The following is a 15497-nucleotide window of genomic DNA, read 5'->3' on the forward strand; positions in this document are numbered from 1 at the left end:
GAAATAATCTAAAGACAAAGGAACTGGAAATATTTGTTGTTCATAGTAATACTATTATAATTTAAAAAGTAATGTGTGCCTATAGGATAAAGCAAGTAAGATAATAACAAAATTCTATGTTAAATTTGAAATTAAACTTATTTATTTTTCAACATATCTGAAAGAGCCTAGACGCAATCCAGCACTCAGGTCTGGTTTCTAAGTACACACACGTGTACACACATGTGTACACACACACACACACACACACGGATACTTGAATAAATGAATGATTCCTTGACTGAAAATGGGTACAAGATGAGTCTGGGTAATCTTTTGCCTAGACAGCAAGGAGTACTCAAAGAAGATGGGGTTATATCAAAGGACACCAGATAGCTTGAAATGGTTCACACCAGCCTAATCTATTAGAAATGTTTATTACATAAAAATGTTTGAGTTTATAGTGATCAAGAGAGTGGGGGGAAGCAGGGGGAGAACTCCTCTTTATAAAATTCCAGTTTTTTGTTTTTCTTTTTTAAGTGAGAGGAGAGATAGACAAACTCCTGCCTATGCCCCAACTGGGATCCACCCAGCAACCTTTGTCTGAAGCCGATTCTCGATTCAACTGAGCTATCCTCAGCTCCTGAGGCTGACACTCAAGTGCCTGAGGCTGATGCTCGAACCAGTTGAGCCACTGGCTGCGAGAGAGAGAGAGAGAGAGAGAGAGAGAGAGAGAGAGAGAGAGAGAGAGAGGAGAAAAAGAGGGAGGGGAAGAAAAGCAGATAATAGCATCTCATGTGTGCTCTGACTGGGGATCAAACCCAGACATCCACAAGCTGGGCCAATACTCTATTCACTAAGCCAACTGACCAGGGCCCAGAATTCCAGTTATTAAATGTGGAAAAAACAGCAACTAGAAAACTCCTTTCTGCAACTGTCAGTGTAATGAATGATGCAGGCTTGATCAGTGACAGCACAGTGGATAAAGCGAGATCACTGGTTTGAAACCCTGAGGTCACTGACTCTGAGCACAGGCTAGTCAGCAAAGGGTTGCAGGCTGGAGTGGGTATATTGTGTATTGTACACAACCCCAAGCTGACCAGCTTGAGCCCAAAGGTCACTGGTATGAAAAGTCCATGGTTGCTAGCTTGAGCAAGGAGACCTACTGGCTCAGCCCTGGGTCAAGGCACAAATGATAAGCAATCAATGCACAACTAAGTGAAAACAACTATGAGTTGATACTTCTCACTTCTATCTTCTGGTGTCCGTGTGTTTCAAAAAAAAAAAATTATGGCCCTGGCCGGTTTGCTCAGGGGTCAGTGCATCAGTCCAGTGTATGGACATCCTGGGTTCAATTCACAGGGAACACATGAAAAGTGACCATCTGCTTCCCTACCTCTCCTTCTCCCCCTTCTCTCCCTCTCCCCCTCCTGCAATCAGTAGAGTTCCACTGGTTCAAGCATCAGCCTCAGGTGCACAGGATAGCTCCATTGCTCAAGGGTCAGCCTCAGGTGCTAAAAATAACTAGGTTTGCTGGGTGGCTCCCAAATGGAGCACATGCAGAAGGAGCCTGTCTGTATCCCCTCCTCTCACTTAAAAAGAAAATTATGCTAAAAAGATGAGGTAAAACAGTAATAATGGGGAACAGGATAGTCACATGGTGCCAGAGTGGTGCAAGAAAAATGTACTTTATTTTGGAGAAAGATGGTTATCACAACCTTCACTAGGTAGTTAAGAAGTATTAATACGATACCATGTGTTGTGTAGCTTCTGATGTGAAGCAACATATACAATAACACTCTGAAGTATTCTTGCCAAACTATGTTTAACATGAGCCTAATCAAACTTCTCAGATTTAACTTTCAATGTTCTCTGACCCTATACTACTTTAATATGGTGGTGTAACAGCTCACATTGACATAAAAAACAATCACATAAATTCTGATTATGGAACATTCTACAAGACAAATATACTGGGCTCCTTAAAAATAATTTCAGTTCCATGGGAAATTTTTAAAAGATGAGAAGAGTGCTCAAGAATAAAGAGATAAGTACAATAATCATATCACCACAGTTAGGTATGAGACTGTCCTTTTTTCTTAAGAAATTAATGCTATCTACAACTCACTTCCAAATAGAACGGGGGGGGGGGGGGGAACCAACCATTTGGTGCAATTATGTCAAAAATGTTAACTGGAAATCGATCTAGGTAGGGGAATATGAGTATTCACTTTATCATTCTTATTATTTTCTGTATTTAAACTTTTTCATAATAAAAAAGTTGAGGGAGAAAAATAAAATAGAATTGCTTTAAATCAGCAGTTATCAAAATATATCCAAAAATAAAATAGAATTGCTTTAAACCAGCAGTTATCAAAATGTATCCCTAGAGGTCCACAAAACTTTCAGCATTGTCTATAAAGCCAAAACCATTTTCAAAGTAATCTTTATTATATGCGGCTTAAGTGTCTGTTTGTCGCCGATAGCTTATTGGTTGCTTGCATAACTGTACTACTAACCAATGGGGTGAAGTTACCACAGCATTCATATAGTCCTGCCTTCTGGCATGCCACCTCACAAATTGAGGTTAAAGATTGGAGCAATTATTATGCTGTTAAGAAATCTTAACACCAGAAGGGGTCTTTGCAATGGTACAAGACTAGAGGTTCTCCAACTGAAAAATAATGTCATAATAGCTAAGTCTTTGGCTCCTCTAAAGGTGAAATACATGTCATTCCAAGAATTGATTTGGCTCCGTCTCAAACAGGGTTGCCGTTTCAATTGAGATGTAGACAATTTCCTGTAAAACTTGCCTTTGCTATGACCATCAATAAGTCTCAGGGCCAAACGCTTAAGCGTGTTGGCATTTTTTTTACCTGAGCCTGCATTTGGACACGGTCAACTTTATGTTGCCTGTTCCAAGTTTGTGAAAGAACGGACGTAAAATTAAAAATAATTGATGGTCCTCTGCAAGGCAAGCTTAAAAATGATGGAAAGATCTACACAAGAAATGTTGTGTACAAAGAGATCTTTGACATGTGAATTAACATTTTATTATTTAAATCACCTTTATTTATTGAGCTAGCTGTGGCTCTTAAGAAATGTACCGCCAGTGGTTTCCTTCATTGCACTCTAAGCAATTAAGCAAGTAGAAGGGGGAAACCCCATGGGGCAGTAAGCAAAGGGGCATCCTCGCCGCCTGCCCTGGGTAATTCAGTTTGAATTAGCAGACACCTTTGCACAAATCATTTTAATTACAATTTATAATATCTAGAACAGCGGTCATTTCGTATGACTGCCGGGCTTTCTAGTAATGTTATATGCCTTTTACACAATGTTGACTTCTATACAGAGTACAAAAGCAATGGTGAGTAAAGCTGTTGGTGCCTTACTACACATCAAGGCAGGGACTCTGAAATGTATTAAACAGTCATATTCTTCACTGCCACATACCTGATAGTTAAAAAAACGCCAGCCTGACCTGTGGTGACGCAGTGCATGAAGCGTCAACCTAGAATGCTGAGGTCGCTGGTTCAAAGCCCTGGGCTTGGCCCATCAAGGCACATACATATAAGACGTAACTGCTATGAGTTGGTGCTTCCCACTCCCCTCCTCCCTTTCTTTCTCCCCTCTCTATTAAAATGCCAGCTTCACATTAGATAAAGCCCTTGATGAAGGATAAAAAGTATTAATTTTATCAAATCACAACCCTTCAGTACACTAATATTCCATATGACAAAACAAGTATGCATAAAATATTTCTGCTATATATAGGGTATGGTGGTTGTGTTCAAGAAAAAACATTACTGCTCGAGGTGCAAGCTAAACTTTTTTCGGAAAAATCATTCTTTTATTTGAGAGACTGACAAACTTTGTTTACACAGACGAGTATTTGGCAGACATTTTCTCAAATGAACAAAGTGGGTCTCTTGCTATCAGTCATTTTCCTTGAAATAATTTTTACCAATGAAAAAATTTCAACTTTTAAGTAAAAAATAAATATTTGGAGAACTTTTAACTACCACTGTGAACTTGATGCACTCCTAATACTTAAAAGCACTTCTGATGAGTTTGGCAGTAATATTAATGTGATTTTTTTAATGTTGTTTAATGAGATGTGAGCTCATTTGAAAGATTTGTATTAGTCAGTATAACCACAATTTTTCAAATGACCAATGTATAATGTTACAAAGCAGATGTGTGTAAAAGATCCATTCAAAGTACAAGCAGACCAACAGATTTTAATGTCACAGGATGCAAATTCATCAGAATGGTTTTAGATCACAAGTTGCACCTAATTTTTAAGAACTCCCATTTGTTACGTTTAGTACAGTATCAAAGAATAATGTTTACAATTACCTGAAAAGGTTATTGAAAATGCAACCCATTATATACGTGAGACTGAATTTCTCCATATATTTTAACCAAAACAACACAATGAAATACATTGATTGAAGGGGATATGAGAATACAGCTTTCTTTTACAAAGTGAAACCTTAAAGTGGCAAAAAATGTAAAACAATGTTATCCTACTTTTTAAAGAAAATTTTTTCATAAAAAATGTTATGTTAACATGTAATGAGTTATTGTTATTTTCAGGTAAAATGCTAATAAACATTTAAATGTTTTCACTTCTCTAATTTGATAAATACTGACATATAATCAAAAGCGATTTGGGATTCTCAATAATTTTTGTAAGACCGTAAAGTGGTCCTCAGACAAAAAAACTGATTTAACTGTTGCAATAGAAATCAATACCTGTCACACACAATTTGCAATAATTTGCAATAAACCAAAAACCTCATCTTAGCACTAATGACTTTAGTCTTTATACCATGTTACCCAAGCACCTAGCCCCAGAGTAAGTTAACTGTTGAAATTAGCATTAAGCACTTTTTTTTTTCTCATGGGGTTGGGCATCTGGGGGAGCAGGAACATAATAGCACAATTACTTTGAAAAGATTCCCAATTGGCTCTTTACATAAGTAAAAAAGGAAATGAAAGAAAATACAACATAAAACCAAATAAAATGAAACTAAAAAAATACACTTATTCTTTAGTTGCTAAAAATCAGTTCAATCTACAAAAGGCTTAGACAACTTCTAAAAGTAATTCACAACAGCAAATACATTTAACACCATTAAAAAAACTAAGTAAAAATGTGGGTGGAGCGCAGAGCACATTCCTAGCAGCTGTGGCTGATGCAATGCTGTGAGAATACTCCAGCTCCCAGAACCCTCCTGGGCATACCCAAGAAGGGAGCTTGCCCGCTATAAGGAAGTGACTTAGTGCCAACCACGCAGCTCCCTGATCTTTTCAGCCATTGGCTATGAAGGACACACTGTAACATCCTACTGGCTGAACCCATGTATATAAGCTAGCTTACTTCCTGAATAAAGTGGATCTGCGTCACTGAACCTGGTCCTGGAGTTGGGTCTTTGCATATCCATAGTCCTCACCCCCGCCCCCCCCACAGGACTTGCCCACAACTGGTGCCCAACGTGGGGCAGGGACCTAACCGGCAACCAAGAGACGGGTGAGTGACCTTCTGCAATGGGAAACCTCCCTCACTCTCGAGCCCCGCAGGCTCGAGCCCTGCACACCTTATTGCAGAGCAGGCGAGTTGAAGTTTGTGAAAAGGATCTCTGTACTTACTGGGAGATCCTCTCTAGTCTCAATCCCTGGATTGAGGACGCGCCGCTCTGGGACCCGGATACTTGGGCCTGAGCTCTCCGAAGTGTTCATTTGGCAAAGGTACATGAGGGACGGGCCTTCCCTCTTGGCCTCACTCCTGCCTTATTGGCAATACACGCCTGCTTGACCGGTGCTCCTGCTGGGGACCCTCCACCAGTGCCAAAGATATTGCAGACTGCCTCTCTCTCTGGGGAGCCCCTACCTTCCTATTTGCCCCCCTCCACTGAGGAGAAAAGTAGTTTATCCTCCAAGTTTGACAAAATCGCGGCTGAGCGCGCAGAAACGAAACCAACCAAATTGCTAACTGTGCCATCAGCTCTGCTGCTGGAAAAAGAGGAAGTCTCTACTTCCATATTCCCTGCTGGGGCTCAATGCCCCACCCCAGCCTCTCGGATGCCATTTTCTACCCCAGCTTTAACTCCAACACGTGTTCCTGCTGCAGACCCATGGGCCAGCCTGTACGCCCCCATGTGTCTTTTTTCTTTCTGTCTGTCTTGTCTACTTTTCTGTATCTCTCGCACTCTCTCTCCCCCACCCCTCATTCGTTTCCAGCATCTATCCCTCTTCCACACAGCATGCTTGCGCTTACAGATGCCAGCTGGTGCTATTGTGGAATAGTGTTCAAAGCACAAACGGAAGGCACTAAATTCCCAGATTTAGCTATGAGAGATCTGTACAAGTAGGTGAATTACTAGCCATTTACAATGTGCTACGCCTTTGGCAACATGGCCCCCTTAACATTTTTTCAGATAGTGCTTATGCAGTACAGTCAAATGCCTTGCCCATTCTACCTTCCAGCCCAAGCAGACATTACTAGATAGGTAAGCTTAAAGAACTGTTAGAGGAGCGTCAACACCCTTCATATATTCAGCACCTTTGCTCCCATTTTGGCTTGCTTGGGCCCCTAGCGGCAGGCAACACACAAGTTGATTGTCTAGTTTTAACAGTCTCCCCTATTGAGTAAGCCAGACAACTTCATGCCCGGTTTCATATGTCTGCTGCCCATTCTCTCAAACCTCTCTTTCCCCATCTCACTCCCGCAACCTGCAAACACCTTGTTCGCATATGTAAACAGTGCGGGCCCTTACTACAACCACAGGGTGTCAACCCTCGAGGCTTACAGCCTAATGCTGTGTAGCAAATAGATGTCACTCATGTCCCCCCATGTCATTTGGTAAACTCCACTACGTACACGTAGCAGTAGACACCTTCTCCGGAGCCGTCTCGGCCACGGCCCTAGCAGGAGAAAAACTACACATGCAATTTGTGCATTTCAACAGGCTATGCGTTGCCTTGGTGTACCTTGGGAAATTAAAACTGACAATGGGCCCTGTTATACCAGCAGCCAATTTAAAGCCTTTTGTTCCCAATGGCAAATCACACACCACCTTGGCATTCCTTATAATCCCCAAGGACAAGCCGTTGTAGAACGGCGACACAGAGACATAAGCTTCAGATTCAAAAAGAAAGAGGAGATATGCCCCAGATCTCACCCGGAGACGTGCTCTTCAGTGCTGTATTCACTCTCAATTATTTAACTTTTGATTTTGAAGGAGTAACTCCTGCTTATAAACATTGGGGAGGCCTTCGTAGCCAACCAACCCCGTTGCTGTTAGTACGCTGGAAGGACCCAGCCAAAGCTCAGTGGCAGGGACTGTACCCCCTTCTAATGCAAGGGAGAGGTTATGCTTGTGTTTTTCCAGAAAATAGCCTACATCCAATTTGGATCCCAGGAAGGAACGTACGGCCACTCCAGGTGTCCCAAGATGACCCCACCAACACCACTTCCAACACCTGCAAACCCTCCAGTTTCGGAAGCTGAGAGATTGAATGCAACCATATGCAGTACGCAGCCCGCAGCAAGCCATCCGTTCCATGTTTGGACTATGGGACTTCTGTGGGAAGGGGGTGTGCATGAACCTACGTCCATTTTTTACAATCAAAACTGAACTGTGTTTAATGGTACCTAGCAGGTCTCTATAACACAATGGGAGGGAAATGACATCCTAACCCCTAGGAGGAATCCCCTGTTTAAGACCCCTGTTCTATTTCCTAACTAGTCAAACAATTACAGAAGCTTGCCTCATTGTTTAATCCAGCTAATCTATTAGCATATAGTATAATAGGTATTATAGTTGTTTTAGTTCTACTAGAGTTCCATTACATAATGCATAGCATTCAGAATCTACAACAGCAGCAAGCTGTCATTCATCAAGTCCAACTGGCCTTAATTAAAAGAGAAGGGGGAGCTGTGAGTGAAGCGCAGAGCACATTCCTAGCAGCTGTGGCTGATGCAATGCTGTGAGAATACTCCAGCTCCTAGAAGCCTCCTGGGCACACCCAGGAAGGAAGCTCGCCCACTATAAGGAAGTGACTCAGCACCAACCATGCAGCTCCCTGACCTTTTCAGCCATTGGCTATGAAGGACATGCTGTAACACCCTATTGGCTGAACCCATGTATATAAGCTAGCTTACTTCCTGAATAAAGTGGATCTGCGTCACTGAACCTGGTCCCAGGAGTTGGGTCTTTGCATCTCCGTCGTCCTCACCCCCGGCAGGACTTGACATAAAAACATTTTTAATAAAAAGGTAAAGGCAAACAAATTATTCTCAATCTCTATGCTGAACCATATTAAAATGATGTACATAATGAATCAAGAATGAAGTTAGATGCTCGCTTTAGTCGTACATATACTAAAACTGCATGAAAAGAGATTAGCACAGCCTTTGTGTAAGAGTGACATGCAAATTAGTAAAGAGTTCCCTATCAAAAAAAAAATTATGTTGGCCTCTTAACACTAATACAAAAATAAACACAAAATAAACACTTCTGTAAGATTTAAAAGTATAAAACTCTTGCCTGACCAGGCAGTGGTACAGTGGATAGAGCGTTGGACTGGGATGTGGAGGACCCACGTTCGAAACACCAAGGTCACCAGCTTAAGAACAGGCTCATCCGGCTTGAGTGTGGGGTCACTGACTTGAGCCCAAAGGTTGCTGGCTTAAAGCCCAAGGTCATTGGCTTCAGTAAGGGGTCACTCCCTCTGCAACCCCCCAATCAAGGTATATATGAGAAAGCAATCAATGAACAACTACAGAGACTGACGAGTAGTAACAAAGAATTAATGTTTCTCATCTCTCTACCTTCCTGTCTGTCTATTCCTATCTCTCTGTCCCTCTCTCTGTCTCCATCACATACATACATACATACATACATACATACACATACATACATACATAAATAGTTTAGAACTTTAGACCAATGGAAGCCCTGGTGGTTTGCTCAGTGGTCAAGTGTCAACCCCACGTATGGATGTCCCGGGGCTCAATTCCCAGACAGCACAAAGGAGAAGTGCCCATCTGCTTCTCCACCCTTCCCCCTCTTGTTTCTCTCTCTCTCTCTCTCTCTCCTCCTCCCCTCTTGCAGCCAGGCTCCATTGGAGCAAGTTGGTCCCAGGCTCTGAGGATGGCTCCATGGCCTCTGCCTCAGGTGCTAAAAAATGGCTCCATTGCAACAAATCAAGAGCCTCAGATGGGTAGAGCATCACCCCCTAGTAGGCTTGCCAGGTGGATCCCGGTTGGAGCGCATGTGGGAATATGTCTCTGCCTCCCCTACTCTCACTATAAAAAAAAGAAGAAGTGCCTGTCCGGGCGGTGGCGCAGTGGATAGAGCGTTGGACTATGATGCTGAGGACCGAGGTTCAAGACCCCGAGGTCGCCGGCTTGAGCGCGGGCTCATCTGGTTTGAGCAAAAAAGCTCACCAGCTTGGACCCAAGGTCGCTGGCTCCAGCAAGGGGTTACTCGGTCTGCTGAAGGCCCACGGTCAAGGCACATATGAGAAAGCAATCAATGAACAACTAAGGTGTTGCAATACGCAACAAAAAACTAATGATTGATGCTTCTCATCTCTTCGTTTCTGTCTGTCTGTCCGTCTATCCCTCTCTCTGACTCTCTCTGTCTTTGTAAAAAATAAATTAATTAATTAAAAAAAAAAGAGATAAGTGGCAAAGCTACATGACAAGTTTGGCAATGATATAACACCAAAAGCACAGGCAACAAAAGAAAAAATAAATTGGAGTTTACCAAATTTAAAAAATTTGTGGGCCCTGTCCAGCTGGCTCAGTCATAGAGTGTCAGCCCAATGTGTGGATGTCCTGGGTTCAATTCCCTGTCAGGACACACAGAAGAAACACCCATTTGCTTCTCAACCGCTCCCCCTCTCGCTTCTCTCTCTCTTTCTTCCCCTCCTGCAGACTTGGCTCAATTGAAGCCAGTTGGCCTAGGCACTGAGGATGGCTCCATGGCCTCTCTTCAGGAGCTAAGAAGAGATAGGTTGCTGAGCAGCAGAGCAATGCCCCAGATGGGTAGAGCATTGCCCCCTAGTGGGCCCACTGGGTGGATCCTGGTCAGGGCGCATGTGGGAGTCTGTCTCTGCCTCTCCTCCTCTCACTGAATAAAAAATAAATAAATTAAATAAATAAATAAATAAATGTGTGCTACAGCACACTATCGAGCGAGTAGAAAGACAACAATGGGGGAATCTATGCATACATTGGGGAACAATTTTTTTTTCATTTTCTGTTGCATGAGGTTTTATAACTGTTTCTATTTATTTCTGTATCGCTGATTCCAAATTTGAAATCCGTTTTTTGGTGCATGCTCTAGTTTTTATGCAATTTTAATTTCTTTTTGTTATAGTTAATGGCATGCATTGGTTTTTAAATTGGAGTTAAAGGGCAACGACTCTTGGATTGAACATAACAACGTAATTAATGTTTTACAAATATCACTTTTACATAATTGTAGTTTTTTAAATGTAAAAAATTATCTGATAAAAACACATTTTGTTTTAAGATTGAATCATGACTTCTTCGAGTAGGCATAAATGTAATAGTCCTGACACCTTCTGTTATATATGTGGCTGTTACACACTTCAATGTCAAAGGTGCAATATTTCATCATTTGTGACACGTGCACATATTGCCTATTTTCACGTTCTCCTTGGTGATCAAGACAAGAATTGGGCTCCTCATATTGTGTATCATATTGTGAGGAAATGCTTTGTGACTGGACAAAAGGAAAACGCAAAGGAATGCCTTTTGGTATTCCCCTTGTTTGGCGTGAACCTAAGGACCACAGCAGTGACTGTTATTTCTGTCTGATCCATACAAAGGGCATCCACAAGAAAAAACGGCATATGATCGCATATCCTAATATTTCTTCAGCAATATCCCACACTCTGAGACACTCCTGGTTCCAGTTTTCAATGGTTTTATTTCTTCTAAGGACGAAGAAAGTGAACGTGGTGATCAAGTGTATTTTGATAAGATGCATGAGGAAATGGTTGTAGAATCTAAAGGGTCTTCTTCTGATGCCAAGCAGTCATTAACCCCTCAGCAGTTTAGCCAACCCGAATTGAATGACTTAGTAAGAGATTTGGGCCTATCAAAGAAAGCAGCTGAGTTATTACCCTTCAGGCTTCAAAAAAAGAATGTACTTCACCGGTCAACTAAAGTATCCCATTTCAGGAAGTGTGAACAAATTTTTGTGGACTTTTTTCCTGAAGACAAACACTTTGTTTACTATCATGATATCAGTAGTCTACTCAGCCAGCTAGGTGTTACCACTTATAGTCCAACAGAATGGTGGCTATTTCTTGACAGCTCTAAACGGAGTCTGAAATGTGTTCTCCTACACAATGGTAATGTTTATGCAGGAGTTCCAATTGGTTATTCAACTCATCTGCGAGAAGATAATGACATAAAAATTGTCCTCGACTTACTGAAGTATGAGGAGCATAACTGGATCATTTGTGTGGATCTTAAAATGGTAAATTTCCTGCTAGAACAACAGAGAAGTTTCACAAAGTATCCCTGCTTTCTGTGTTTGTGGGACAGCTGAGCTTGGGAGAAACACTGGACACAGAAGAAGTGGTCGAAACGTGAAGCTCTGGAAGCAGGGATGCAAAATATTGTGAATGAACCTGTAGTTAATCAAGACAGGATCATTTTCCCCCCACTTCACATCAAACTTGGCTTAATGAAGCAGTTTGTTCAGGCTTTGAATAGAGAAAGTGAATGCTTTCAAACATATTATTTCTGCTTTTCCTGCCTTGTCTTTCGATAAGATAAAAGCAGGTGTATTCAATGGACCTCAAATTCGAACCCTCATACGTGACGAAGAATTTGCCAGGAAGATGAATAAGAAGGAGAAAGCAGCATGGCAGTCTTTCGTGGCGGTTACAAAGAACTTTCTTGGTAACAAAAAAGCAGAAAACTATGAACTTCTGGTTCAAAGGATGCTGTTGGCTTTCCGTGACATTGGATGTAACATGAGCGTTAATATTCACTTCCTGAACAGTCACTTTGATAAGTTTCCTGAAAATCTTGGAGCTGTTAGTGATGAGCAGACTACTGCTGAAGCATCAAACGAGCCTATCCTCAACAACTACACAAACGCAAGAGCTACAAATGCAAATTTTTGCCTGAATAGAATTTTTATGTTTTGCACAAATTTTATGATTAAAATAAGTTTTAATATGTTCTATTTCAAAATTGTAGACAAATTCTGATGCAATCATATCTTTTAGTGTATTAGTATATTTATTGCATTATATAAATTATCTTTTCACAAAGATGATACCCAAAAAGACATTCTACTTCATTATGTTAAACTAAATGTTGAAAATTTCACAATAAGATGAAAACCTAAAATCTTGAATTGCAAAAAAACTGTAGCTTACAGAGAAAAGCTAATGTCAGATTTGAGATCACCACACTTGAATTAGGTAAGAACAAGTGTTTTTGTGGATGCAACAAAAATTTTGTTCCCCAATCATGTATCTAATTAGGCACTGATATCTACAATACACAAAGAACTCCTGTAACTCAACAACAAAAACACCTCAAAAACTGGGCAAATAACCTGAGTAGACCTTTCTCCAAAATAGATAAACAAGTGGCTAGTAAGTACATGAAAAGATGCTCAACATCACTAGTTAGGAAAATGCAAATACCATTTCACAGCTATTAGAATTGCTATTAAAAAAAAAACCCTCAAAATAAGTGCTGGTAAGAATGTGAAGAAATTAGCAACTTTAAGCATCCCTGGTAAGAGTATAAAATGGTACAGCCAAGGTGGAAAACATTTGGGCAGTTAAACAAAGACCTAACATCTATCCTCCAAAATTCTACTCTTAGATAGTCAAAAGAATTGGGAGCAGGAACTCAAATAGCCAGAAGGTAAAAACCAGGTATCCACCAACAGATGAATATATAAACAATGGACTATTAGTCAACCATAAAAAAGTATGCAATGTTCATACAGGCTACAACATCAATGACTTTGACACCATTATGCTTAGTGAAATAACCCACTTATATGAGGTACCTACAACAGGCAAGTTCATAGAGATAGAAAGTAGAATAGTGCTTACGAGGACCAGAAGGAAGGAGAGTAAAGGGGAAGTTATATGAGTTATGTTTAATGGGTACAGAGTTTTGTTGGAGACGATTAAAATGTTTTGGGTATAGATAATAGTGATGATTATACAACACTGTGAATGTATTCAATGTCCTTTAATTGTATATTTGCATATAATAAACATATTTTACCACACTTCAAAAAAATGGTTACAATGTTTTTAAAAAATGACTTACATTTACTCATTGCAAGAAAATTTAATTGCCATAATATCTTTTAGTCATTTTCAAATAAAAAAAGAGCTGACACCTCCAATAATAAATAAATATTACAAGTCATGGATAATGCTTTACTTACCCTTTTGGGGCCACTAAAAATCTTTCTGGTATTTTCCTTTGATTTATCTCCTTGTTTATTTGGGGGCTTCTTCACACTTTCAGGCACACCAGGCAAGTCCTCTGTAAAATCCAAGTTTTCTGAAATGGTAATCAAAACTAGCTAGCTTTCTAACATTTCAAATTATTTACCAAACAATCTATGAACATTTGGTGGGGAGGGAGGGGGCACACTGTTGGGAAAAAAAGAATAAAGGAATAAAAGCACCACACAGTTGACAAAATCCTCTCAACAATATTAAGTCTCATTCTCCCATTCTCATAATACTTGTCCCACCCCCTCAAGAAAAAAGTAGAAATCTGTTATGTATATGCTCCCATTTTATTTTGCATAAATGGAAAAGCCAATTCTTTCACAAAATAACCATTAGATATATCCTGACACGAACATCAGCATGGCCTACTTTAAACACCCACATACAATTATCAAGTGGTATCTATCTTCTACATTTTCCTAGAATTTAAGGACAAAATAATATTGGCCTTCAAAGAATGCCCACTTTTATCTACAAAGACCACATTTTAAAAAAAAATTAAATGGGCCCTGGCCGGTTGGCTTAGCGGTAGAGCGTCGGCCTGGCATGCGGGGGACCCAGGTTCAATTCCCGGCCAGGGCACATAGGAGAAGTGCCCATTTGCTTCTCCACCCCCCTCCTCCTTCCTCTCTGTCTGTCTCTTCCCCTCCCGCAGCCAAGGCTCCATTGGTGCAAAGATGGCCCGGGCGCTGGGGATGGCTCCTTGGCCTCTGCCCCAGGCGCTAGAGTGGCTCTGGTCACGGCAGAGCGTCGCCCCCTGGTGGGCGTGCCGGGTGGATCCCGGTCGGGCGCATGCGGGAGTCTGTCTGACTGTCTCTCCCTGTTTCCAGCTTCAGAAAAATACACAAAAAAAAAAAAATTAAATGGCTATCTTTGGCAAAAGATACAAAATGACCTAATCCAGTGTAGTTTAGTGATTTAGGGGACCATCACACAAAACTAATCAAAAGATCAGATTGTTTCCCAAATGGTTATAAATATTTTTTATTTTTCCCTCTCAAGCTTAAAAAAGAAGAAAATAGGAAAACTTTTCTCTAGGACAGACTTTAAAAATGTCTGCTGGCCCGGGCCGGTTGGCTCAGCAGTAGAGCGTCGGCCTGGTGCGCGGGGGACCCGGGTTCGATTCCCGGCCAGGGCACACAGGAGAAGCGCCCATTTGCTTCTCCACCCCTCCCCCTCTCCTTCCTCTCTGTCTCTCTCTTCCCCTCCCGCAGCCAAGGCTCCATTGGAGCAAAGATGGCCCGGGCGCTGGGGATGGCTCCTTGGCCTCTGCCCCAGATGCTAGAGTGGCTCTGGTCGCGGCAGAGCATCGCCCCTGGTGGGCATGCCGGGTGGATCCCGGTCGGGCACATGCGGGAGTCTGTCTGACTGTCTCTCCCCGTTTCCAGCTTCAGAAAAATACAAAAAAAAAAAAGTTTGCTATTTCATACATTACATGAAGACCCAAATTCCAACTCAGCCCTGGCCAGGTGACTCAGTGGCAAGTGTCAAACCAGCACACCAGAGGTTGAAGGTTTGACCCCTGGTCAGGCCATGTACAAGAAGCAATCAAGCAGTACACAACTAAATGGAACTAAGTGAAACAAGCTGATGCTTCTCTCTCTCTCTGTCTTTCCCCCCCTTTCTTGGCACCCCCCTTGTTTCCTCTCTCTCAAATGAATCAAAAAATTAAAAAAAAATCCAACTCAAATATCTCTAATTTAAAATTTTTATTTAGTTTTTTTTGTTTGTTTTTTAGTGAGAGACAGACAGACAGGAAAGGAGAGATAAGAAGCATCAACTTATAGTGGCGGTACCCTAGTTGTTCACTAACTGCTTTTCATATGTGCCTTGACCAGGGGGGCTCCAGCCAAGCCAGTGACCCCTTGCTCAAGTCGGCAACCTGAGGTTTCAAACCTGGGCCCTCAGGGTCCAGGTCAGTAACTCTATATATACACTGCGTCACCACCTGGTCAGGCTCAACTTAGAAG

General features: G+C 41.5%; 1 protein-coding gene across 2 annotated transcripts in view; it reads right to left on the reverse strand.

Annotated features, from left to right (window-relative positions):
* The window catches only part of WAPL (WAPL cohesin release factor), a 95942-nt gene that overhangs the window by 46017 nt on the left and 34428 nt on the right, over positions 1 to 15497 (reverse strand). Inside the window, exon 4 of one of the 2 annotated variants that reach the window (XM_066242087.1) lies at positions 13455 to 13555. In XM_066242087.1, the coding sequence (XP_066098184.1) occupies positions 13455 to 13555 (101 nt within the window). Of the gene's footprint in view, positions 1 to 13454; positions 13574 to 15497 lie in introns of both variants that reach the window. The other variant, XM_066242086.1, reaches the window with a different exon arrangement.

This window comes from Saccopteryx bilineata, chromosome 9 (genome assembly GCF_036850765.1).
Source record: "Saccopteryx bilineata isolate mSacBil1 chromosome 9, mSacBil1_pri_phased_curated, whole genome shotgun sequence".
NCBI classification, from domain to species: domain Eukaryota; kingdom Metazoa; phylum Chordata; class Mammalia; order Chiroptera; family Emballonuridae; genus Saccopteryx; species Saccopteryx bilineata.